Source organism: Acartia tonsa, chromosome 14 (assembly GCF_053477335.1).
Source record: "Acartia tonsa isolate MP-2025a chromosome 14, ASM5347733v1, whole genome shotgun sequence".
NCBI classification, from domain to species: domain Eukaryota; kingdom Metazoa; phylum Arthropoda; class Copepoda; order Calanoida; family Acartiidae; genus Acartia; species Acartia tonsa.
This window is the reverse complement of record NC_137273.1, coordinates 25,264,368-25,290,187: the sequence shown is the minus strand read 5'-3', so window position 1 is coordinate 25,290,187 and position 25,820 is coordinate 25,264,368. Positions and strand designations below refer to the sequence as shown.

Sequence of the window (25,820 nt, the reverse complement as noted above, 5' to 3'; positions counted from 1 at the left end):
AAGCTCAGAACTCATATTTTTAACGTTTGGGGGGTTTTTGTGCTCCACAAGCCCCAAGAAGGAAAGTGCCGAAATTCAATTTTCAAAGTTTTATGTGTACATCCAATCATATAAGAGAGCCTACAAAAAGAATTAGGTTGATAACTCTAAAAACAAGCCCACACGGCCCTCCCAAACTTTTATACTGAATTTCATTTCCTATAACTGTACAAACTTCCCCCCCCCCCCTTAGTGACACAATCAAAAAGATTTCATCCAATTATCTTTAAAACTAAGAGAGTAGCATACTGTATTTAAGATATACCTTCATAAACGAGAATTTGAAAAAAATGACAAAGTCCCCCCGCAGGGTTGCTTGTAAGGCGAAAAATTTTTGAAAAAAATAACATGGTCTCAAATGATTCCAAATTCTGAAGAAAAAAAATAATCTCAATATCTCTAAAAATAAGCTCAGAACTTAAATTTTTAGTGTTTGGGGGGGTCTTTTGCTCCACTAGCCCCTAGAGGGAAAGTCCCAAAATTCAATTTTCAAAGTTTTATGTGTAGATCCAGTCATATAAGAGAGCTCACAAAAAGAATTACGTTGATAACTCTAAAAACAAACCCACACGGCCCTCCCAAACTTTAGTACTGAATTTCATTTCCTATAACTGTACAAACTTCCCCCCCCTTACCCCAAGTTTGGGAAGGCCGTGTGGGCTTATTTTTATAGTTATCAACCTAATTCTTTTTGTAGGCTCTCTTATACGACTGGATGTACACATAAAACTTTGAAAATTGAATTTCGGCACTTTCCTTCTTAGGGCTTGTGGAGCACAAAAACCTCCCAAACGCTAAAAATATGAGTTCTGAGCTTATTTTTAAAGATATCAACCTGATTTTTTTTAAATAATACTTTTTTAACATAACTGAATCAACGAACCATTACAGATTCATTTTGGGACTTTCCTTCTTAGGGCTTGTGGAGCACAAAAACCCCCCAAACGCTAAAAATATGAGTTCTGAGCTTATTTTTAAAGATATCAACCTGATTTTTTTAAATAATACTTTTTTAACATAACTGAATCAAAACTTGGGGTAATTAGTGACACAATCAAAAAGATTTCATCCAATTATCTTTAAAACTAAGAGAGTAGCATACAGTATTTAAGATATACCTTCATAAACGAGAATTTGAAAAAAATGACTAAGTCCCCCCCGCAGGGTTGCTTGTTAGGGGAAAAATTTTTGAAAAAATAACATGGTCTCAAATGATTCCAAATTGCCTAATTCGGCGGCGGGACGGCGGGAGCGGCGGTCCCGCCGCCGTTTTTTTTTAAAGATACCAAAACTTGGGGTAATTAGTGACACAATCAAAAAGATTTCATCCAATTATCTTTAAAACTAAGAGAGTAGCATGCTGTATTTAAGATATACCTTCATAAACGAGAATTTGAAAAAAATGACTAAGTCCCCCCCGCAGGGTTGCTTGTTAGGGGAAAAATTTTTGAAAAAATAACATGGTCTCAAATGATTCCAAATTGCCTTATTCGGCGAGAAATGCAATAAAAAATTTCTTTTTTGGTGGCGGCGGAAAACGGCGGCGGACGGCGGGAGCGGCGGTCCCGCCGCCGTTTTTTTTTAAAGATACCAAAACTTGGGGTAATTAGTGACACAATCAAAAAGATTTCATCCAATTATCTTTAAAACTAAGAGAGTAGCATACTGTATTTAAGATATACCTTCATAAACGAGAATTTGAAAAAAATGACTAAGTCCCCCCGCAGGGTTGCTTGTAAGGCGAAAATTTTTTGAAAAAAATAACATGGTCTCAAATGATTCCAAATTGCCTAATTCGGCGAGAAATGCAATAAAAAAAAATTTTACCCCCCCCCCCCAAAAAAAAATTTGGGGGGGGGGTGGGGGGTCGACGATAATTTTAAAAGTAACTTTGGCCCCATAGAAGCTTAAATCCAAAATTAGCTCCCTCTAGCTCTAAGGGTTCTCGAGTAAACCCCCCCCCCCCTGCCCAAATGGTCCTTAAGCACATCCTCCTTTTAAGTTCTGAGTCTATTTTCTGAGATATTGAGATGATTTTTTTAATGAAAGCACTTTTTAACAAAACCAAACTAATAGACAATACAAATTTCATTTTGGGACTTTCCTTCTAGGGGCTAGTGGAGCAAAAGGCCCCCCAAACACTAAAATTTTAAGTTCTGAGCCTGTTTTCAGAGATATTGAGATGATTTTTTTTATGAAAACTTTTTTCACAAAACCGAACTAAGTAGCCATTACAAATTTCATTTTGGGACTTTCCCTTAAAGGGGCTAGTGGAGCAAAAGACCCCCCAAACACTAAAATTTTAAGTTATGAGCCTATTTTTAGAGATATTGAGATGATTTTTTAAAATGAAAATATTTTTAACCAAACCGAACTAAGTAGCCAATACAAATTTCATTTTGGGACTTTCCTTTTAGGGGCTAGTTGAGCAAAAGACCCCCAAACACTAAAATTTTAAGTTCTTAGCCTATTTTCAGAGATATTGAGATGATTTATTAAAATGAAAATATTTTTAACAAAACCGAACTAAGTAGCCATTACAAATTTTATGTTGGGACTTTCCTTCTAGGGGCTAGTTGAGCAAAAGACCCCCAAACACTAAAATTTTAAGTTCTGAGCCTATTTTCAGAGAAATTTTGATTTTTTAATGAAAACATTTTTAACAAAACCGAACTAAGTAGCCAATACAAATTTCATTTTGGGACTTTCCTTCTAGGGACTACTGGAGCAAAAGGCCCCCCAAACACTGAAATTTTAAGTTCTGAGCCTATTTTTAGAGATATTGAGACGATTTTTTTAATAAAAGCATTTTTAACAAAACCGAACTAAGTCGCCATTAAAAATTTCATTTTGGGACTTTCCTTCTAGGGAATAGTGGAGCAAAAGACCCCAAAACACTAAAATTTTAAGTTCTGAGCCTACTTTCAGAGATATTGAGATGATTTTTTTTAATGAAAACATTTTTAACAAAACCGAACTAAGTAGCCAATACAAATTTCATTTTGGAACTTTCCTTCCAGGGGCTAGTGGAGCAAAAGACCCCCAAACACTAAAATTTTATCTTCTGATTATTTATTTCAGTTATTGGAAAAAAAATTTCATTAAAAAAATCAGCCATTATATTTTCAAAAATAAGCTCAGAACTTAAAATTTTAGTGTTTGGGGGTCTTTTGCTCCACTAGTCCCTAGAAGGAAAGTCCCAAAATGAAATTTGCAATGGCTTCTTAGTTCGGTTTTGTTAAAAATATTTTCATTTAAAAAAATCATCTCAATATCTCTAAAAATAGGCTCAGAACTTAAAATTTTAATGTTTGGGGGTCTTTTGCTCCACTAGTCCCTAGAAGGAAAGTCCCAAAATGAAATTTGTAATGGCTACTTAGTTTGGTTTCTTTAAAAATATTTTTATTAAAAAAAATCGTCTCAATATCTCTAAAAATAGGCTCAGAACTTAAAATTTCAGTGTTTGGGGGGCCTTTTGCTCCACTAGTCCCTAGAAGGAAAGTCCCAAAATAAAATCTGTAATGGTTCCTTAATTTGGTTTTGTTAAAAATGTTTTCATTAAAAAAATTCATCTCATATCTCAGAAAATAGGCTCAGAACTTAAAATTTTAGTGTTTGGGGGGCCTTTTGTTCCACTAGCCCCTAGAAGGAAAGTCCCAAAATGAAATTTGTATTGGCTACTTAGTTCGGTTTTTGTTAAAAAGTGTTTTCATTAAAAAAATCGTCTAAAATCTCTGAAAATAGGCTCAGAATTTAAAATTTTAGTGTTTGGGGTGGTCTTTTGCTCCACTAGCCCCTTTAAGGGAAAGTCCCAAAATGAAATTTGTAATGGCTACTTAGTTTGGTTTTGTGAAAAAAGTTTTCATAAAAAAATCATCTCAATATCTCTGAAAATAGGCTCAGAACTTAAAATTTTAGTGTTTGGGGGGCCTTTTGCTCCACTAGCCCCTAGAAGGAAAGTCCCAAAATAAAATTTGTATTGGCTACTTAGTTCGGTTTTGTTAAAAAGTGCTTTCATTAAAAAAATCGTCACAATATCTCTAAAAATAGGCCCAGAACTTAAAATTTTAGTGTTAGGGGGTCTTTTGCTCCACTAGCCCCTTTAAGGGAAAGTCTCAAAATTCAATTTTTAAAGTTTTACAGGTAGATCCAATCATATAAGAGCGCTTACAAAAAGAATTAGGTTGATAACTATAAAAACAAGCCCAAACGGCCAGGGCAAAATTTGGTACTGAATTTCATTTCCTATAACTGTACAAACTTCCCCCCCCCCCTTTCTGAAATGTAGAGCAGAATTTTTATACTCAGAAAGTGCTCATCATTGTCAATAAAATTCATCTAAAAAGTAGTCAGGGGGGGAATGATATTCCAAAAACATAACCTTAGATTGATTTTTTAGTAAACACATTTTAGGACTAACATTTGATATGAATAATCTTTTAATTCAACAGACCTAAGAGTTTAAGGCATTAAGTTATTGATTCACTTGCGGTAATTATGATATCCACAAAGTGTTACAAATGTGCAAAAAGACACAATAGCAAATAAATTATAGCGTAAGAAAATACCAAGGACGTCAAAGCCTTAATTTTTTTTTGTGGGGGGGGGGGGGGGGGTGTTTGTGTGTGTTTAAATGACGGTTTTTAAAGGTTTGGAGGGTGGTGGTAGTAAACTTTTGTATACTAGCTGCTTCGCACCTAGCAAAATTATTTTTTTTTTTTGGGGGGGGGGGAGGAGCTTAGTCGACCTCCCTTTTTAAATTTTAGTTTTAAAAAGAAATTGTTTGAGGGGACATACTCAATTTTTTCTCACAATATTCTTCCCTGGCCCGATGCATAAAAACTTTTATTTGATAAAAAACTAATACTAGACGAGAAACAATAAAATTCACATAAACAAGGATTATGACATCTCTAAAAGCGAATTTCTAGTTTTCTTTAACATGTTCAGCTCTGTTTTGTTGATGTGTTTTAGAGTTAATCAACAAACGGCTAGATTATTAAAATTCGTCTAAGGTAAAATTGCCAAGAAAAAATTGTTGTTTATAATCAATGCGTGATAGGTTTAACTTAAAATTGTAGAAGACGTAAAAGTTCTAAGTTATCAAGTTTAAAAAATAAATGCTATGCGAAAGAAACAATAACGCAAACATCAGATTCCATAAATTACAACCCTTTAAAGTAATATGGTGTCTGGCTGTTTGAAGCATAGGATATCACTAAATAGAGGGCCAATATGGTTCTCCTTTACAGTAAATCTTCTTATATGTCCAGGTAAAGTACTTGGCTATTATGGGGGAGGGTACATCTATCCTCCAAAATATATTTCAAAACCTCCCCTCTTCCCAATCTATTTTTACGGTTTCTTATTCAAACAATAATCTAGAATACTTACCCCCCCCCCCTCTCTTCAATCAAATAGCCGCTTATAAATGAAAACGTTTGTATTAAATATAGGCAATAAAATTAAATACTTTTGAAAAATTGTGTAACAGAAGATAAGTTTTATAGAAATGCTCTGCATCCAAAAAAATGTTTTAGAACTATTATCTGTCAAATTGAAAGAAGAATATTTTACAAGCAATATTTTTTCAGTAAATAATCTTTTCTAAGAATACTTTTCGAGGACGTAAAATGAATTCTAAAACAATACTAGTTGTAAGTTGACTAATATGAGTTCTCATTTTGGATATATTTTTAAATGGATCTTACACCAGATTTGCACAAAGTAAAAAAACGCAGTGGGCTAACATAACGATTCCCCCTTCCACCCCCATTTACTCCATCCTCTCGTCTCCTAATGGATAAACGAACGGACCAATAAATGAGTTCCATGTTAGCAAGCTAAATTGACGACAAATTTTCCCCTGTCATAATATCCACATACATCCAATTTACTAAAGCATAGGAATGAGAAAAAAATATCATGTTAAGGATCATTTTTAGTAAGTCATAATAATAGTAAATTTTGTCCCTTAATAACAGTAAGCCAAGGTGTAGAAGAACTTTAAACCCTCACATCTCGAACCGTCTACTCCTATGGCTATACTATTTTACTCTACGTCATTCGTCTGACTTAGCAAAAGACTGAAGCATTTGGAATGACGCAATCTCATACAAGACAACTTTATAATATTTGAGGTTTAATTCACAATACTTTTGTATTATTTAAAACATTGTTTTACGAGATCGCTATGTAGATCTCGCCCCCACCCCCCTTCCTTTTAAATTTTTTTTTGGACAAAAATAGGCAGTTGTATTTCATAAATAACAAAGCTGCATTTATGTCTATCGCTAGGATAATGGCCAGATATTCTTGATTTTAATCCTATTAAACAATATTTTTTGGAATTAACCACTTAAAAATGGTTAAAAACTACAAGGTCGTTAAGGAAGAAAATAAGATAATGTGTAAATAAAAACGTTGCACAAACGATGTATGAATGAAACTAATCAAAATCTTATAATATCAATACCTATTCTGTCAAAGAAAAAGAGATTTAGAAGATTTATTTTCTTTAATAGCTGCATATTTGCATTCTTTTAATAAATCTTCGAAAATTGGGAAAGAGGGGGAGGATAATAACAGCAAATATGACGGGTGATTAAGTCACAGTAAATACATATTAGTAGGAATAGGACAATGGACTGGACGGTGAATTAATATCCCCCCCCCCCCCCCCATCCTTTTGTAGATTAAATACATAACAATATCATATTGTGTTCTGTTTTCCTTTACTAATAATTCCATGAAACTACCAATGGCAAAAATCCGTATATAAAAATAATTGGATGTCTCTCTATCTGTGTTTGTGAACCGTAGGATCTAGCTATCCTCTGAACCGATATGTTATTTCTTTACAATGTAGCTTTAAATAAGTTTAGGTAGGGTTTATAACTATTTTGGGGTAGGGTACCGTTCACCAAACCCCCAAGCGAAATAGCGTCCAGTCCCTTAAGTCCATTATCCTCCCCGAGTCCCAAATATGAATTACCTTATCTGGAAGACCTGCCAAATCTGATGTTTCTTCTGTCATCTGAAAATAAAATCAAACATAAGTTATTTTTATTAGTAAAATTATAGTGGCGTGAACAGGGTTCGCCACTGTCAGAAGTGTAATTCCTGAGGGGCACTTTCTTCGCCCCCTTACGCACGCTTATGGTAATTTTTTTCCTTAGGTCCAAACTAAGGATCAATGCTATAATGTTTACAAATGAATGCACTTTAGACTGAAAAACGCATTTAACAACTTATCAAAACGTCTCTACATTTTTATTACACCTATTAGCAAAGATAACCTTTGGCTAGGGTATGACCGTTCTTACAATCTACATTGTGATTGTCACAAATAGACAAAAGACTACTTTTAAAAATATATTTACTTAAAAATCACGAAACTTAAAAATCTTAAATTTTGCTCAAATCAACAGAAACAACTAATATCTGTACAAAAAAATTATTTGCCATGTTCTATTAGGTATCTTAGCACTTTCTGAAACAAAACCAATTAAAAACAATGACTTTTGTATAACAATATAAATTATCGTTTTATTTTAATTTAAAGTCACAAGTTTCATTAGAACAAAGTTGTATTTTTTATGAATTTTAATAGATTGTTTTTCTCCATAGTACATAGAGTTTCAGACTTAAAGGAAAGGTTTAGTTATTTATCGCATCGTATTATAGACAGACAGAATATCGCGGATATTAAAATGATATTAATTTTATGAACTTTACTTTATTATTAGTGGAAAATTGTATGTAATACGATGCTATACATGATTTTTCTGTAAAGCTGAGAGTGGTAACCGTTTCTAATCCAGAGTATATTTAACGGTTTTGAAGATATACTGGAAAAGAATAAACAATTCTTAATAATAAACTAGCTTTCATTTGTCGGTTTCTAGACAATGATGCATGGATTTTAAGCTATCAAAGATTTGATTGGGTACCCAACCGCCTCCCATTTATTCAAACGCCGCAGGCAAATCCTTTAACCCTGATGAAGTTGAAATGTTATTTTCAATGACCTTTAGCATTATTTTTACTCCTTCTCTGGGACACAGAAAGATTTTCAACTAAGCAGACATGATAAATCTAAGAAATTGCGTGCACAGGACTTAGCCATAGAGGGTGAAACAATGGTAAAAATACGCTTCGATCCAGTGACATGCGGTAGGGGAAAGTCAATACCCCCTTACTTTTGAAATTGGGAAAGCCTTCCTTCCCTTATTTCACCCCGAATGGTTTTACATGCCCCTGGTGAATCACAGTGCACGCCACTGCTATAACCCAAATATTAAATACGTGTTCAGAAACATTTATAATTTTTATTTCTTGTCGCTTACTTCAACGTGATAATCAATGTTCTTTATTTAAACAGAACACAAACATTATATGCAGCGTGTCGGAGCCGTTTGATTTTGGTGCGGCTCCGGCTCCGACCTAAAATCAAGAAAAACTCGACATATTTTTTTTCTCCCAAGTCTATTTTTGGCTTTGGAAGGTTTTAAAAGTTCAAATTTTGATAAAAATGGACTTGAAAAACTTAAAAGGGGCATTTGCACATGAAAAAACAGAGTTACCAAATTATAATTTATAAAAAATCTCTTTATTTATCTAGTCTGGAGCCGTAGCTGTTTTGAAACGAAAATACGGCTCCAGCTCCGGCAAAATATGGCGGCTCCACGGCTCCCGACTCCGAAACACTGATTATATGATTAAATCGCTGATAATAAGTCCATGTTCTAGGCCCAATTCCCTTTTTTTAATTTCTCCAAAATTCTTCTTAATTGCTTCCCCTTCCCTTTCTTTTCAAGTATTTTTCTCTATGGGGAAATAATCAGGGATCTCAAGGGATAAGACAATGGACAAAATCTTATGTACATCCTAACTTACAAAATTAACTATTCTTTTGTTTAAAAAGTTACGATCAAATAAGATTTTAAGCCATCGAATAAGAAAACATGGTACCAGTATAATTTACAGTTCACTATGTCCCCTACCTCCCTGGAAAACAATGCATTCGATTTATTTAACTGTGGACTTATATTTCAAACAATCTAAGCAAAATTACAACTTCTTTATAATAAAATGAGAGACAAAAACATAACAAAAAAAGAAAATGTTGTTACAAAGGGAGGGGGGGGAGGGGGCGAAAGTGACACTTTTTGAAACCAAAACTAAAAGTCAACAAAGGAACTCAACTAAAAAGAGTTACAGGTCTGACATTTTGCATGGCAGTTGCTTTAAAGGGGTAAAATATGGAACTGTAAAGAAACGGCGGCGCAACCGCCGAAAACCGCCGTTTCCCGCCGAAATTGTTTTGCCTTTTCTCGGCGGTTTTCGGCGGTTGCGACGCCGTTTCTTCACAGTTCCATATTGTACCCCTATAAAGCAACTGCCATGCAAAATGTCAGACCTGTAACTCTTTTTTTAGTTGAGTTCCTTTGACTTTTAGTTTTGGTTTCAAAAAGTGTCACTTTCGCCCCCCCCCCCCCCTTTGGTCTGACGCATTTTTTGACAAGCAAATTCTCGATTCTTTCTTTTTCTATTATGGCTTCGAGCCATATTGAAAAATCATGAATAAGAAATTAAATGTTATAAAACCATCGGCAAAAACAAAACTAAAAATCATCTTATAATTTTTTATTGTATTATCCGTGAAAAACTGTATATAATACGATGCGATATATAACTAAAATAATCCGAAAATTCAATCATTAATAAACGTTTTTGAATACAATAAAATTGTGTTAACATATTACATGGAAAATTCCCCTCAAAAATATGTTTTAAGGAGATTCAAGGAGAATGACAAAAATTCGGAAATAATGAATAATATGGCAGATAAAGTATTGAATTGAATATTGAAAAATAAAAAATAAAACTAAATAACTAAAGAGAAACGTCAAACTAAACCACTTAATCTTTAGTCTGTCGTGTTCTACTATTTCTTAATTTTTTCGTTTCATCGTATCGAATCTACTCTACAAGGATTTGTCCGTACATCCATCAGTTTGTCAGACTACATATCAGGAATAAAGTCTCTACACCGTTTCTCTAACTCCATAAAAAAGCTTGTAGCAAATCTTTAAATGGGGCTGTTTATAGCTTTGACATTTGTTGACTATTCTTAGTACGTAACATTATCTATAATACAAAGTAGAACGATGTCTGTCCGTCTGTCTGTCCGTCTGTCTGTCCGTCTGTCTGTCCGTCTGAAGCTTAAGATCTCAGTAACCACTGAACTGATTGGGCTCTACTCTTCAGGGAATATACCTACTGGTCCTGTGATGGTTTTAAGCTATTTTCTTGGGGGGTGGGACACCCCCAACCCCCCCAAAAAAATGAAAATACCCCCCCCCAAAAAAAATTTTTTTTTTACTTTTTCTTTTTAAATCTAAAATACGAAAAATTAAGTTGATCAAACCTAGCAAAGCCCCTAGAGGCTAGGGGCGAAGCCGCTAGTAAATTATAATTTGGTAACTAATAATGTGCAAATGCCCCTTTTTTATGTTTTTCAAGTCCATTTTTATCAAAAATTTAAATTATAAAACTTTTAAAAGTCAAAAATAGACGTGGGGAAAAAATATATAAGGTCGGAGCCGGAGCCAAATCCGGAGTTGGAGCCACCATCATCACAGACGGCTCCGCGGAGCCGGAACCGGAGCCGCACCAAAATCAAACGGCTCTGCAATACTGCTTAAGACTTTGAATACTACAGTTTACTGTTATTTCATTTCAAAATAAAATACAAATTCTTTTTAGAATACTTTTCCCCAGTCCCTGCCCTTTCTATTCTCTTGCATTGTTTATTGTACTACGTTTTAGTATAAGCAAACTGAGGGAGGCAGGGTTATGGCGTCAACAAAATTATCTTTTAAGTTTAGATGTGATTTTTACTGGTATCTTAAGGGATAAGACAATGGACGATAAATTGACGCACTTTCCCAGTGATAAAAATCAAAATTTACTTTTCTCCATATTCAAATCATAGGTTAAAAAGTTTGGACACTTGTAGTTTGAACCAACTAATGAAAAAACTTTGGATACCAATAAAAATTAGAGTTCAAAATACCCCAACTCACTAAAAATAAGCACAATATAAAAGTTAAAGTTCTTTAGGTGGAAAAGGAACAAGTGTGTTTTATAGTAAACTATGAATAATTTCTATGGATATTTTGGCTGGTTTTGTCAGTAAATCACTGTAGATTTGTTGATTTTACATTACTTATCATTTTTAATCTTTAAAATCCGCCAATAAATAAGGAAGTAGCTTAATTACGTAACTTACTCAGACAGACGGACATCAATTGCACTTGCACAAAACTTTTTTCAGTGACCATAATGATATTCCCTTTATATCTGAGGCAAACTATTTTAGATAATAGAAAGCATCTTAAAAGTTTATTTATCCCAAATGTAAATTAATAGGATGCAAGTATGTCTGCAAAAATATTATTAATAGATATCTATTATAAGATTAACGGGAAAGAAGGGGAATAAAAAATAACTTACACTGGTAATTAAAGTTTGAAACAAATTCGTTGCCTCAAATTAATATTTTTCAAACTTTTCTACCAATGATTTTAATCTACAGAAAGTGTATTTTTTGGTTTATCATCATTGGAGATGTACGTCAATCAATCGTTAATAGTCTTAACCCTTAAGATCAACGAAAATTAAGAAAAGTTTCTTGGTTTCTCTTACAGTACAATATGAATATAAACGTTTATTTTTCTAATGAGTCATTATCGCAACTTACATTTAAAATAATATATACTTTACAAAAGCACTAGCAAGTATTTTCGACACACACATTGGCATAAAAAGCAACGTGTCCGCTTGTTGTCGGGTATGTTTCGGGTTCGAATTTGGACTAATATCATGACATATAAGAAAAATTAAAATGGTACATACTGTTTCTATGTATGGCAGGTGATCTAATATCAAGAGTAATATGCTTGCCAATAAACAGGCATACAAACCATGATGTACATTTATTTATCAATTAGAACCTCCTAACAAAGGACATCCAATCAAGGGGTTGCTTAACTGTGGTATAAGAAGGCTAGGTCGATTGATCTCAAAACATTACACATAAAACTTTTAAAGTTTTTACATTTGATATGAGATTTAAATAACCAAAACAATCTCCACTTTACATAATAAGCAGATCCTACATTATTAATGCCGACTTAAACAGGCGTAAAGATAGAAAATAAGCAACCAAAGATTATTTTTACTATCACAGAAAGACAGTGAGAAAGATTTAAAGAACCTATTCTGGTAGAAAATAATGCATAAAATCGATTTTCTATTATAAAGATAGCAAGACTCAAATAAAATTATCTACCTTCATGGCATCCGCCGCCCGATGTAGTTCAGTAGCAAGTTCTTCCATAGCATTCTCAGCCAACTCTTGTCTTTCCTCCCGGGACAACATTAAGTTACACTGTAACAAACAAAAAACAATTGAAAAGCAGTTAAGGAGCAGTCAAACGGCAAACATTGTCTTGTACGAAAATATCTCTCTTAGTCATTGGAATCATCACAAAAAATTTTAGAATCTTATCTCATATAGTAGGTAAGTAATATATTGTTTAAATAAAGCTTTGCTGACAGATAAAAATATAGCAACCCTAGTCTTTCCTCCTAGGACAACATTATATTACACTGAAACAACAAAAAGCTACTATAAAGAAGTTAAGGAGCAGTCAAACGAAAAATATTGTCTACTATGAAAATATGCCCCATAGTCATTGGAATCCTCACAGAAAAATTAAGAATCTTAAGTAATAATATTTAATTAGCTTTGCTGACGGATAAAAATATAGCAACTCTTGTCTTTCCTCCCGGGACAACATTAAATTACACTGTAACAAACAAAAAACAATTGAAAAGCAGTTAAGGAGCAGTCAAACGGCAAACATTGTCTTGTATGAAAATGTCTCTCTTAGTCATTAGAATCATCACAAAAAAAATTAGAATCTTATCTCATATAGTAGGTAAGTAATATAGTTTAAATCAAGCTTTGCTGACAGATAAAAATATAGCAACCCTTGTATTTTCTCCCATGACTACATTAAATTACATTGAAACAACAAAAAGCGACTAAAAATCTATCAAGAAATTCTATTACAGCAGACATCTTTTGGTTCTGAAATATGCCTCATAGTCATTGGAATCTCCACAGAAAATTTCAGAATCTTATCTCAGATAGTATCTAAGTAAATTGTAATATGACATTGCAAAGATACTAACAGAAAAAAACATTCTCAGCCAAAAAAGAGAGGCTAGAAATAAGTCAAGGAACCGTATGGTTGAAAACAGTATTTGCACTGTAAAATGTCCACCATAAAAAAAATATTTTTATATAACCTACGTAAAGTTTCAGACAGATGAACAGACAGACGGACATTATACAACCTTGTTCTTATTTTGTTTACCTTATCTAATTGACTCTCTTCTTCAGATATATTCGCCTCTTCAAGATTTTTCTTTCTAAAATAAAGAAGGATGACAATGTACATAAAAGCGAAGCTTAGCACATCAGACAATTAAACCTTAACAAGTGCTTTAAAAAAATAATTTTTAGTCACAATTTTTGTAGGTAACTGCCCAGTAATATAAAGAGTCACAAACACTGAAATTGTCTTAAATACATACAGACGAATAATAATTGTGAAAAGAACTGAGGTATTAACGAAAATGATAGCGTGCCTGCTTGCCATGTTTGAGTCTGGATAACATCAAAGACGTTAAGAACGGTACATTTGCTGCTAAGTATGTCTCGTACGTAGTGATGGGAATGCATTAGCCCATTAACAGGCACAACTCATTACCATGCACAGTTAGGACTTGCACAAAAACGTGCAATGAAAGGATTGTAAGTCTCTTGGTTGTAACTAACTTAAAATCCTATAAATATCGCTAAAAGTATCACATCAGGTTCTCTAGATGATTCTTCTTCAGATATGAGGAGCACCCGGCAACCTGCTCCAACGAGGTAATAAATTAGGTAATAGTTGTAAAGAAGCTGCGCTACTAAAAACACAAACCTTGTAAAAGTCCCATATAAATTGACACCCTTCTTGTTAATCAACTGTTGAGTTTCTGTAACTTTTTCAATCACATGTGGAGCAGTTCCGTTCACTTGATTATTCTCAATAGAATTAGTGTTATTGATAGTGGTAGTGTCTGCTTTATCAGTTATCACTTTATTGGTATCTGCTGCTTTACTATTCACTTTTGCGGATTTTTTCAATTGTTCAGATTTGTCAACTGTAAACAGGGTAGTTCTATGAAGTGTGTTAAACATTTTTTTGCTGCTTAGCAGTCATTATGTAGTATGTATTTTTCTCATTAAACTGATATAGCTTTAACAAACTAGTCTTTGACTAGGAAATATTTATCAACTATTAGTAAGTATATGGTAAACAAATATTAGATTTCTCGGATATTATTTACTATAATAAATAAAATTTCTATTTACAAGAAAAAAACGGGGAAATTGGAAAATAAATTACACTGGTACCCAAGTTTCTTAAACATATACTCTCATTACCTACCTTGTTTACTTAAGTTGCATATAGTTATCATCCGTCAGTTCATTTCTTTAAGACCCCTGCTCTTATTAAATAGAAAAATAGCTGAATCACCAAGTTTAAAATAGATACTTTTCATGGAACTATCCTTTTGAAATAGTGCTGGTATCACAGGAGATTTTTGATTCAATGTTGGCAAGGACAACTGGAACTTCTAGCTCTCTCAGCTGGTCCTTATGATTGTTCTGAAATAAAAAAATAATCTTAATTAAAAAATCTACGAAGATTGTGGGGAAAATCTACTAGTTTACCCTAATTAAAGATAGGCTTTACAAATAAAAAAATGGCTGGTTTGGATAAGACCTAAAGTCGTTTCAATCCGAAGGGGGAATACCTGGATTTTACTAGTGATCATCTAACTAATATGTAAACATTGTGTATTGCAATCTTAGGCAAACTATTGATATATATCTATCCATTTCAGACTTTTATTTCTTATTTTATATAAGGAATTTTGAAAGATCGCCCATATCCCACCCGCCCTGTAGTGGGGATAAAATCAATTATAGAAGGGAGGACTTAAGGGAATTTTATTAAATTCCATTTTAGTCTTAATTGCCCAGCCGTATAGCTAATGAAGGAGCGGTCAACTTAGCCTGACCGTGATAAGAGCTATAAGTACGGCGGTCATGAGTTTCTGACCGGTCACAAACGGTCAAGATTACTCCTCCCTTCTAGAATTAATTTAGGTTAGGATTATTAGGATATTTGCCAATTTGGAGATCCCAAAACAAGCAAATCTTTATTTTAGATCTATAGGCAAGAAGAACAGTGACATCCAGGTACGTGCCCCCTTTTAAATAAACACTATGAAATACTCTACAGTCAATAAAAATTCATGAATCATTTAAAACAAGTTCTTGAAATACAGAGCCAATAAGAGATATAAGTTTTCCGGAATTTGAATGTAGGGAGGAGATTTTAAATCTGCATCAAATTTTAAGGATTTTTTATAAAATTCGTTTTTTGTATAGTTCTTTATCTAAAAGCGGAAATACAAATTAAGTTAATTAATTTTGGCATCCGTGATTGGTGGATTTAAAAAATCTGCGCTCTGATAGGATGTCGTACATCATTCAACCAATTAGAGCGCAGGTAGTTTAAAATCCACCTATCCTATTGGTCAAAATTAATTAACTTAAAATGTATTTCCGCTTTTAGATAAAGAATTATACAAAAAACGAATTTTATAAAAAATCCTTAAAATTTGATGCAGATTTCAAATCTCCTCCCTACATGGAAAACTTATATCTCTTAAGAGCCAATCGAGACAATAAAAGATAATTCAATTTCTATCATTTCTGTGTTTGGTTGCTTAAAATATAGAGGCCTCTAGGAGCATACACTTATCTAAAAATAGAATAGCTACGCTAATAAAAATAATATCTGACCTGTTTAATTGACTGAGTTGTTTTGTTAAACTCAGCCAGACGTTTCTCTATTTCTTCTGTTGAAAACACAACCTAAAACAAATCAGGTATACAGAGAAAAGACATTGGAACAGAAATAATAGAAAAATTAACATTTCTTACCAATTCTTCATCGTTTGATTAGGATTATTTTCTGAAGTAGGTATTCCAACATTTTGCTTTTTCCTTTTTTTGTCATTCATTTTCTCGAATGTAAATCTATTTTTACGCGCATTTGAATGCAGTCATGTCTGGGCCTTATTATCATAAGAAAAGCAAATGCAATGGAAAAAAAATACATAAATAATAATTACATAAATGTGTCGTATATTTAAAATGCGATTCCTCCCATAGCTTCAAAAAAGATAATAGGAGCAGAAAAGCATAAATAACATCGTATTTGTGTATTACAATGGCAAGTACTTTAATAAAATCATTCCAATGCCATGCTTTGCTTATTTTCTGTCCTCGTATATGAATTTAATGACTCTTGTTATGATAAGTAGCAGTAACAGGGCGTTTTCAAGTTTACATATGAAAATTACTAAGTGTCAATCATTAACTAAACAAACAATGGCAAAAAATAATCCACCCTTTGTCAATTCAATAAATATCAAGGTCGTCATTTACAAATATACTTTAGTACGTCTCAAGAATATTTTTGTAATATATTTTTTTGTATTCATTCGAAACTGATTAATATCCGCTGGATTATAGCCGGTTCTAAGCCGTACTGAAAAACGAATAATAAAATATAAAAACAAAACTGAAATTAATTTTATAATTTTTAGTTTCACTCTCCATGGAAAGCTGTCTGTAATACGATGCGATAAATAACTATTAACCTTGGCAAAAATTGGAAATTTAAAAAAATACCCATTAAAATTAGGTATTGTTTCTTTCTGAATTTCGTAAGTAAAACAGGGTTGCATTTTAAATTCAATTCAATTAGGTAGATGTAAACAAATAGCATAGCGACCATTTGATATTCTTCAAAATATTTTAAGGGGTCATTAAGAATCAGAAATCGATGAATCCCCCTTACCTGTTTATATAAACATTTAGCCACAAAATTTGATTCAGTCTCAGCCTGTGTAGAATTGTTGGGAACAAATGGTATAATGGGTGGTGGACAGCCGAGATTCGAACCACCTGATAACTGAGGCAGCTCCTCTTTCAATGGAGGACCTGGGTAATGAGAATAATAAGTAAAACTAGACGTGAGATCAAATGTTGTAAATGAAAGTGCAATGCCAACTTGGTATGTGAACGTCGTTAAAACTTCCCAGGATAAACTGCTGGTCAAATAATAAAAAGGATTGAATTTAATCTGTACGTCAATATTATTAGAAACCTGCCACACAGGGTCCAGGGCCGGTTAATTAATGATAATTAGCTCTAGTTAAGAATAAGGCTGTGATAAAGCATGATTAGGGACTTGCATTAAGGCAAAAAGCGTCTTTTGACTAGTTTTACGGCGGGGTAACCAAACAATAACCATTTAGTTATACATTAAAATAATAAATTCTGATTAAAACGTGTAGAAGCTCGAAGTCGGTTGACGTATAACTTTATATTCTTTTCCTGGGTGTTTAACAGAAGAGCGTAGTGCAGCGGGGGGCTCAGGGCTGACACCACCTCCCTCCTACAAAATTTAAATATTTGTTTTATTCAGAAATGTAAGAGAGTTTATATCACAGTTTATATTCTGTTTTAATAATAATAAAAAAAACACGATTGGAATTCTATTTAATTGTTGTTACAGACGAACCTCCGCGCTTTCCCTCAAAGTTCCTTGTTATGCAAATAACACCCACCCCTCCAATGTTTTTTTTTTTTAAATCGAGAGATTGGGGATCGAGGAGTAATTTTTCATTAGGTTGTTTGTAACTGTAGGTCAGGTTGATTACAGGTCGTAATGAGTACTAGGGTGTACCGCATGAATACTGACTTGCACTGGAAGCGCCCGAATCTTTCCCCTACTAAAAAAATATTTAATTCTAACCTGAGACGATGGGGTTTCAATTTTTCACCAATTTTCATGAAACATATTTAAAAATCCTGAAATAAAACAGTCACATTTTAAACTGTGAGTCAATCTGAACATTAAAAAATACAAAAATTGATGGATTGTTGTCCATAGATAAAAATATACTTAGAATCAAAGACATAACAATGATCGAAAATAGTATACGCTATTAAAGCCCAGTTTAAAATAAGGGGGGGGTTTTTAATGCAACCATCTCGTAATCAGTGATTAAATGGCACTTAGAATTCGAATTTCGATCTGAAATTTTGCATGAGTAATCCTTGGTAGGTCTATTTTCCCTAAATCGAATAAAAAGTTGGAAAAGTATCGGCTGGCGGCTGGCAGCTCAGCCGTTTAGCCGTTTTTTGCCTATTTTCAGGGCAAATTCATCATTAATTACATAGGAATCAACTTTTAAAGACATATTTTTGTCTAATTCATGGTAAATGATAGCAATAACCATTTTTAAAATTTCTTGTACCAGCTGCTAAACGGCTGGAACCGGCTGAAAACGGCTGGGAGCTGCCAAGAGTATGAAGGGTAATTATGGCTTGTGAGTGTCTAGGGGTAGGTTTTTATGGCTGCTGAGCTCAAAAATACTTCCAAAAATAGTGGCCGCTCATCCATATGGCAGCTGGGTAACAGCTGCAGCTCAGCTGGGAGCGGCCAAGAGTAGAATGAGTAGATAGGGCTTGTGACGTGTCTAATGGTAGGTTTTTATGGGTGCTGAGCTCAAAAATACTTCCAAAAATAGTGGCCGCCCATCCATATGGCAGCTGGATAACAGCTGCAGCTCAGCCAAGAGTAGAATAAGTATCAAGGAATCTATCCATATGGCAGCTCAGCTGGGAGCGGCCAAGAGTAGAATAATTATATAGGGCTTGTGACGTGTCTAGGGGTAGGTTTTTATGGGTGCTGAGCTCAAAAATGCTACCAAAAATAGTATCGGCCCATCCATATGGCAGCTGGGTAACAGCTACAGCTCAGCTTGGAGCGGCTAAGAGTAGAATGAGTAGATAGGGATTGTGACGTGTCTAGGGGTAAGTTTTTATGGGTGATAAGCTCAAAAAAACTACCGAAAATAGTGGTGGTCCATCCATATGGTTGCTGGGTAACAGGGGTTGGTCTGAGCTCAAAATTACTACCAAAAATAGTGGCAGCTCATCCATATTGCAGCTGGGTAACAACTGCAGCTCAGCTGGGAGCAGCCAAGAGTAGAAAGAGTACATAGGGCATGTGACGTGTCAAGGGGTAGGTTTTTATGGCTGCTAAGCTCAAAAAAAACTACCAAAAATAGTGGTGGCCCATCCATATGGTTGCTGGGTAACAGCTGCAGCTGTGCAGTAAGCCGTTGTTTAAGACTAAGCTGTAAGCACTTTTAGGACTATTGAAGGATAACCAAATATTGAATATTTCAGTATTGATTTAGTTGTTAAACAGCTAAAATTGGCTGAGAACAGTAACCAACAGATAAAAGTAAAAGTTTAAGACATAGCTTGTGATGTGTGGGGTAAGTTTTTATGGGTTCCAAGCTTATTAATACTCCCCAAAAATAGAAAGGCCCATCCATATGTCATCGGGGTAACGGCTGCTGCTCAGCTGTAGCTGTTACCCAGCGTCCATATGGATGGGCCCCTACTATTATTGGTAGTATTTTCGAGCTCAACACCCCCATAAAAAGTTAAAAACCTGCCCCTTGAAATGTCACATGCTATATCTACAACATATACTTTTGCTGTTGATAACTGTTTTCATACGTTTTTGGTAGTTTTTAGTGAAATCTAGAAATTAGAAAAGTGTTACTAGTAATATGTCCATGAAATAAAGTTATAATGTAAATTGGGAGAAGTTTAATTCTACTAAAATAATAAATTTTTTGATATCCTCCTTGACACATCACAAGCTATGTCTTAAACTTTTACTTTTATCTGTTGGTAACTGTTCTCAGCCAATTTCAGCTGTTTAACAACTAAATCAATACTGAAATATTCAATATTTGGTTATCCTTCAATAGTCCTAAATGTGCTTACAGCTTAGTCTTAAACAACGGCTTACTGCACAGCTGCAGCTGTTACCCAGCAACCATATGGATGGGCCCACAGTGGTCTATTTTGGCATTTTGGTGGACATTTCACCTACCTCTACTCAAAGTCAATTTTCTCAGCTTGTAGTTGATAGAATCGTTCAAAATAAAAAGCATGCGCCTTATTATTACTCAATACAACTTGTATATTCATTTAGAAAAGAAAAACAAAAGCCAACTGGTCTAGAAAATACTTTGAAACTTAGCTAAAATTTCATATTTTCATACTATTTTCTTAAGTGGCAGAGAGCCTAAATTCGATGTTTCTAAGCAATAAAACGTTTAAAAACCTTGCAGCATTAATAAACATTACTGTAGAAATGATTATATAAAGGTAAATGCCCAATCACCAAACTTTGTGCAACATACATTTGATACAACTAATTGAAGTTTCTTCACCTTTTTTACGAAGTTATTTTCTCTTAGATAAGTAATAATACTTAATCTAGTACCTAATGTTTTCAGCTGTTTAATAGCTAAATCTAGAAATTGTAAAATTTTGTTATTAATATATCCAATAAAATTAATTAGAATACGAAAATTAATTGAAGAAGTTTAATTCTACTGAAATATTTGGGAATAGTCCATTTCGTGGCAACGCACCTTAAGGGGCTATTCGTCGTATTTTTAAGATGGATTTTGTTAGGTTATTTTAGGTTAGGATAGGGACTATACCTAAACATTTGATGTTAAAATATCATTAAATAGTCATGTAAAATGGCTAACATCTGAGCAGCAACCGTTACCCAGCTGCCATATGAATTAGCCCTCACTATTTTTGAGAGTATTTTTAAGCTCAGCACCCATGAAAACCTACCCCTAGCCCTATCTACACATCATACTCTTGGCCACTCTCAGCCGTTTTCAACTGGTTCTCTAGCCGTTAAGTGGCTGGTACAAGAAATTTTTAAAATGGTTATTGGTAACATTTAACATGAATAAAAGCAAAATTATGTTTCAAGAAGTTGTTTCCTACGTAATAACTAATGGATTTGCCTGAAATTGGCCAAAAAAAGGCTATACGGCTGAGCCACCAGCCGTTAGCCATCACTTTTTCACCTTTTTGTTTGATTTATGGAATATAGGCCTACCAAGGAATACTCATGCCAAGTTTAATAACAAAATTTCGATTTTAAGTGCCATTTACGCATGGATTACGCAAAGGATGCATTAAACCTCCCCCCCCCCCCTTAAAAAAATTAAAACATTCATTTTAAATCTCTGAAAGTCTCTTAATCTAGCATAGGCTCTTTGTGGGCAGTTTAAATGCATCAGAAATTGAAATTAACAGAGCTGAGGAAATAAAAAAATTGTAAAAAAATGTTTTTCTTATATTGGAATTTTAGAGTCTGGCCCCTAAAATTAAAGTTAAAATTTTGAAAGAAACCGGGCCCTGCAACAACCTAAACTAAACATCAAACTATGGCATTATACCTGTATATTAAGAATAATATATGGTTTGGTATGTTGCGGGGCCCGGTTTTTGGTGAAAAACTTAAAAAACTGAAAATTATTGCTAACATTTTTTGCAAAAATATTTAGGAAATGACATAATTTTTTTTTAAAAACAACTATAAAATGGATAAAAAAGTTTTTAAAAAATCTAAAACCCCAGTTTCCTAATATATCATGTAATATTATGAATATAAATAGGTTAAGAAACTTCATTGTATCAATGTAACACTGAAAAAAAATATTTTTTCCAAAGATGGTGAAAATTCAAAAGGCAAAATTCATGACGTGAAAATAATCCTGAACCTTCATAATTCAAAGTTCATAATTCATCAACCAGTAGTTGAAAAGACAAAAACTCTTCGGTTTCATATGAGATAGGGTATATATTTTCAAAATAAATTATTAATTTTGAGGAATTCCAATGTTGATTTTTGGCGAAATGTCCGGCCTTAGACCGCTGTGGGGCCACCACTATTTTTGGTAGTTTTTTTTGAGCTTAGCAGCCATAAAAACCTACCCCTTGACACGTCACAAGCCCTATGTACTCTTTCTACTCTTGGCTGCTCCCAGCTGAGCTGCAGTTGTTACCCAGCTGCCATATGGATGAGCCGCCACTATTTTTGGTAGTATTTTTGAGCTCAGCACTCATAAAAACCTACCGTTACACATGTCACAAGCCCTATCTACTCATTCTACTCTTGGCAGCTCCTAGCTGAGCTGCAGCTGTTACCCAGCTGCAATATGGATGGGCCGCTACTATTTTTGGTAATAATTTCAGCTCAACTTTCATAAAAACCAACCCCTAGACACGCCACAAGCCCTATCTTCTCATTGTGCTCTTGGCCACTCCCAGCTGAGCTGCAGCTGTTACCCCACTGCCATTTGGATGGGCCGCCCCTATTTTGAGTAGTATTTTTGAGGTCAGCACCCATAAAAACCTACCCCTAGACACGTCATAAGCCCTATCTACACATCTTACTCTTGGCCACTCCCAGCTAAGCTGCAGCTGTTACCCAGCTGCCATATGGATGGGCCGCCACTCTCTTAGGTAGCATTTTTGAGGTCAGCACCCATAAAAACCTAACCATAGAGACGTCACAAGCCTTATGTACTCATACTACTCTTGGCCGCTCCCAGCTGAGCTGCAGCTGTTACCCAGCTGCCATATGGATGAGCCTCTACTATTTATGGTAGTATTTTTGAGCTCAGCACCCATAAAAACCTACCCCTAGACATGTCACAAGCCCTATCTACTCATTCTACTCTTGGCCGCTCCAAGCTGAGCTGCAGCTGTTACCCAGCTGCCATATGGATGGGCGACCACTATTTTTGGAAGTATTTTTGAGCTCAGCAGCCATAAAAACCTATCCCTAGACATGTCACAAGCAATATCTACCCTTCATACTCTTGGCAGCTCCCAGCTGAGCTGCAGCTGTTACCCAGCTGCCATGTGGATGGGCCGCCACTATTTTTGGTAGTATTTTTGAGCTCAGCACCCATAAAAACCTACCACTAGACACGTCACAAGCCCTATCTACTCATTCTACTCTTGGCCGCTCCCAGCTGAGCTGCAGCTGTTACCCAGCTGCCATATGGATGGGCGGCCACTACTTTTGGAAGTATTTTTGAGCTCAGCAGCCATAAAAACCTACCCCTAGACATGTCAAAAGCCATATCTACCCTTCATACTCTTGGCAGCTCCCAGCCGTTTTCAGCCGGTTCCAGCCGTTTAGCAGCTGGTACAAGAAATTTCAAAAATGGTTAATGCTATCATTTACCATGAATTAAACCAAAAATATATCTTTAAAAGTTGATTTCTATGTAATTAATGATGAATTTGCCCTGAAAATAGGCAAAAAACGGCTAAACGGCTGAGCTGCCAGCCGCCAGCCGCTACTTTTCCAACTTTTTGTTCAATTTAGGGAAAATAGACCCTCCAAGGATTACTCATGCAAAATTTCAGATCGAAATTCGAATTCTAAGTGCCATTTAATCACTGATTACGAGATGGTTGCATTAAAAACCCCCCCCTTATTCTTTTATTTCTCATAATTTTAAACGTAACTCAAATATAAAATAAATCAAATTAAATTGAGTCAGTTGTTTGTTTATTAAATTGTAAACTACGCATTTATAAAAGTGCATAAATTTAACTTCTTATAAGAGGGACTGGATCAAATGTAGCGAAGCTTCTCTACAATAAATTCTAATTGTTAGTCCATCCATAACGTACATTAACACAAAATGCCCGGAGAAGTATATGTGATTTGCTCTGTTGCTATAAATAAAGAAATCATTTCTAAGATGGCAAACGAGCCTTCTGTTTTTACTAGATCCCAAATTCATGTTATACAATAGGATTTGTATTTGTCTAATTTTAATTTAATTATTAATTCTTTTTAAAAATGAAAACCCCTAACATGCATTTGCGCGCTCTATAACTCAATATTTCTATTAACTTATTATATCCATGATATATTATTGTACAACACTGCTAACTGGATATTGTCATCCTGTTTAATCCTTAAAATATGGAAAAATTAAAAATTAGATGATCACAAAATTTAATAGCAGACACTTAGGGCCCATAAAATTTTTAACAGGTGTAAATTTTCGCCATGTGATTTTTAATAGTATTCTAATTTGTTTTGAATTTATTAATCATTATACAATAATTATTATAACTATCCAAATCAATGGTTAATTATCCTGTATTTCACAATAATTTTCACTTTTGTATTATAAATAAACAAGAATTTTTATGAAAAATGATGAATTTCTGAGTGCGGCCATTTTTTCTATGTACGGAGCTAAAGGGGGGCTCTAAATATATTCAGGATGGTAAACAAGTTTTCAGCTATTTTATTTTTAAAATTTAATGTTGGTCGTCCATTTCAATAGTCGAGAAGATATTTGATTCGAGTTATAATCAAACCGCGTCATAACTAAATAAATATGGCTATTTGTGCTGTATTATACATTAAAACATTAATAATATTTAAAACATTTAATTCAAAGGGACGAAAAAGTCGTACATGTTCAATCATTTACGAATTCTTGAAGTCAAAACGGACTTTACCACTTAGTAAAAAGATACATATAGGTTTAGAAAAATCTCGCACTAAAATAGTTATTTATCGCATCGTATTTTAGGCAATTTCTGCGGATAGTAAAATACCTAATTATGAGTTTATTATTAGGTATTGCCCCAAGAGTCCGAGTCAACAAAACTATTTTATGATCTTTATGTACTATTTGTCGAAAATTGTTGAATATACGATACAAAACATTATATAAAATTTTTCCCAGATTTTTTTTAAATATAAAAAAAATCCAGGAAATAAAGTTGTACACTCTTGATCAGCTGTTCAAAAGAGGAGGCGAGGAGGCAGAGAGGGAAAGATAATCAAGAGGAAAGGGAGGAGGTTACAAGAGGTTTTAGAGAGAAGAGATAGAGACAGAGGTGCAAAGAGAAAGGCAGAAGCTCCGAAAGAAGAGAGAGACTGAGTAGAGGGAGATAAAGAAGGGGAAATATCGGAGGGGGAGAAACCAAGGCAGAGGGGAAGTGAAATCGAGGCGACAAAATGCAATCACGAAATTTATTTTAAATCCTAGGATAATACGCAAAAAGGAAATAATATTCTTGTTATGGAAAATATTCATAGCAATGATAAAAAATCATATATTGTTGTTTTTGTTTAAAATCAAAATTATTACTATAATCAAGAAAATTAAAATAATATCACAAAAAACCTTTTTTTAAAGACGACATTTATAGGCTCGAATGCCGCGTATCATTAAGCTTATTCATCGATTGCTTGTGCCACATAAACATTTCCAATAACTAATAAGGAAAGAAGATTTCGATTTCATTTCAATCAATTGCAACCACTTGCTTGTTGTATCGGTCAAAATCGTATAGCTGTTTAATGCAAAGATTTTTTTTAAATAGACGCTTGTCTACATTTAGGGTCTGTTCGTCCGTACCGTTTTGTTCTTAGATAATTGTACTATTTCAATAATATGATTAAGCTATATAGAGCACTTTGCAATTAATGGTGATTCCTGTAACAATCAGGTTCAAGTATTTTATATGTCTATCATATGTACGCTGTATTTAATTGAATATGGCTTAGATTTCTACATCAATTTCGTCCATATGAATGTTCGTTTGTCTTTTCGATCGGTGGTTAGCA

The 25,820-nt window shown here is 34.1% G+C and overlaps 1 protein-coding gene across 1 annotated transcript in view; it reads right to left on the bottom strand.

Annotated features, from left to right (window-relative positions):
• LOC145305377 (uncharacterized) overlaps positions 1–19,186 on the bottom strand; it is a 96,496-nt gene extending 77,310 nt beyond the window's left edge. Inside the window, exons 1-9 of the mRNA XM_080146994.1 lie at positions 19,163–19,186; positions 17,648–17,702; positions 17,103–17,251; positions 16,040–16,111; positions 14,739–14,833; positions 14,103–14,327; positions 13,491–13,545; positions 12,398–12,496; positions 7,034–7,075 (exon numbers count right to left, since the gene is read on the bottom strand). Of these exons, the coding sequence (XP_080003120.1) occupies positions 7,034–7,075; positions 12,398–12,496; positions 13,491–13,545; positions 14,103–14,327; positions 14,739–14,833; positions 16,040–16,111; positions 17,103–17,251; positions 17,648–17,702; positions 19,163–19,186 (816 nt within the window). The remainder of the gene's footprint in view (positions 1–7,033; positions 7,076–12,397; positions 12,497–13,490; positions 13,546–14,102; positions 14,328–14,738; positions 14,834–16,039; positions 16,112–17,102; positions 17,252–17,647; positions 17,703–19,162) is intronic.
• Between the last annotated feature and the right edge of the window lie 6,634 nt (positions 19,187–25,820).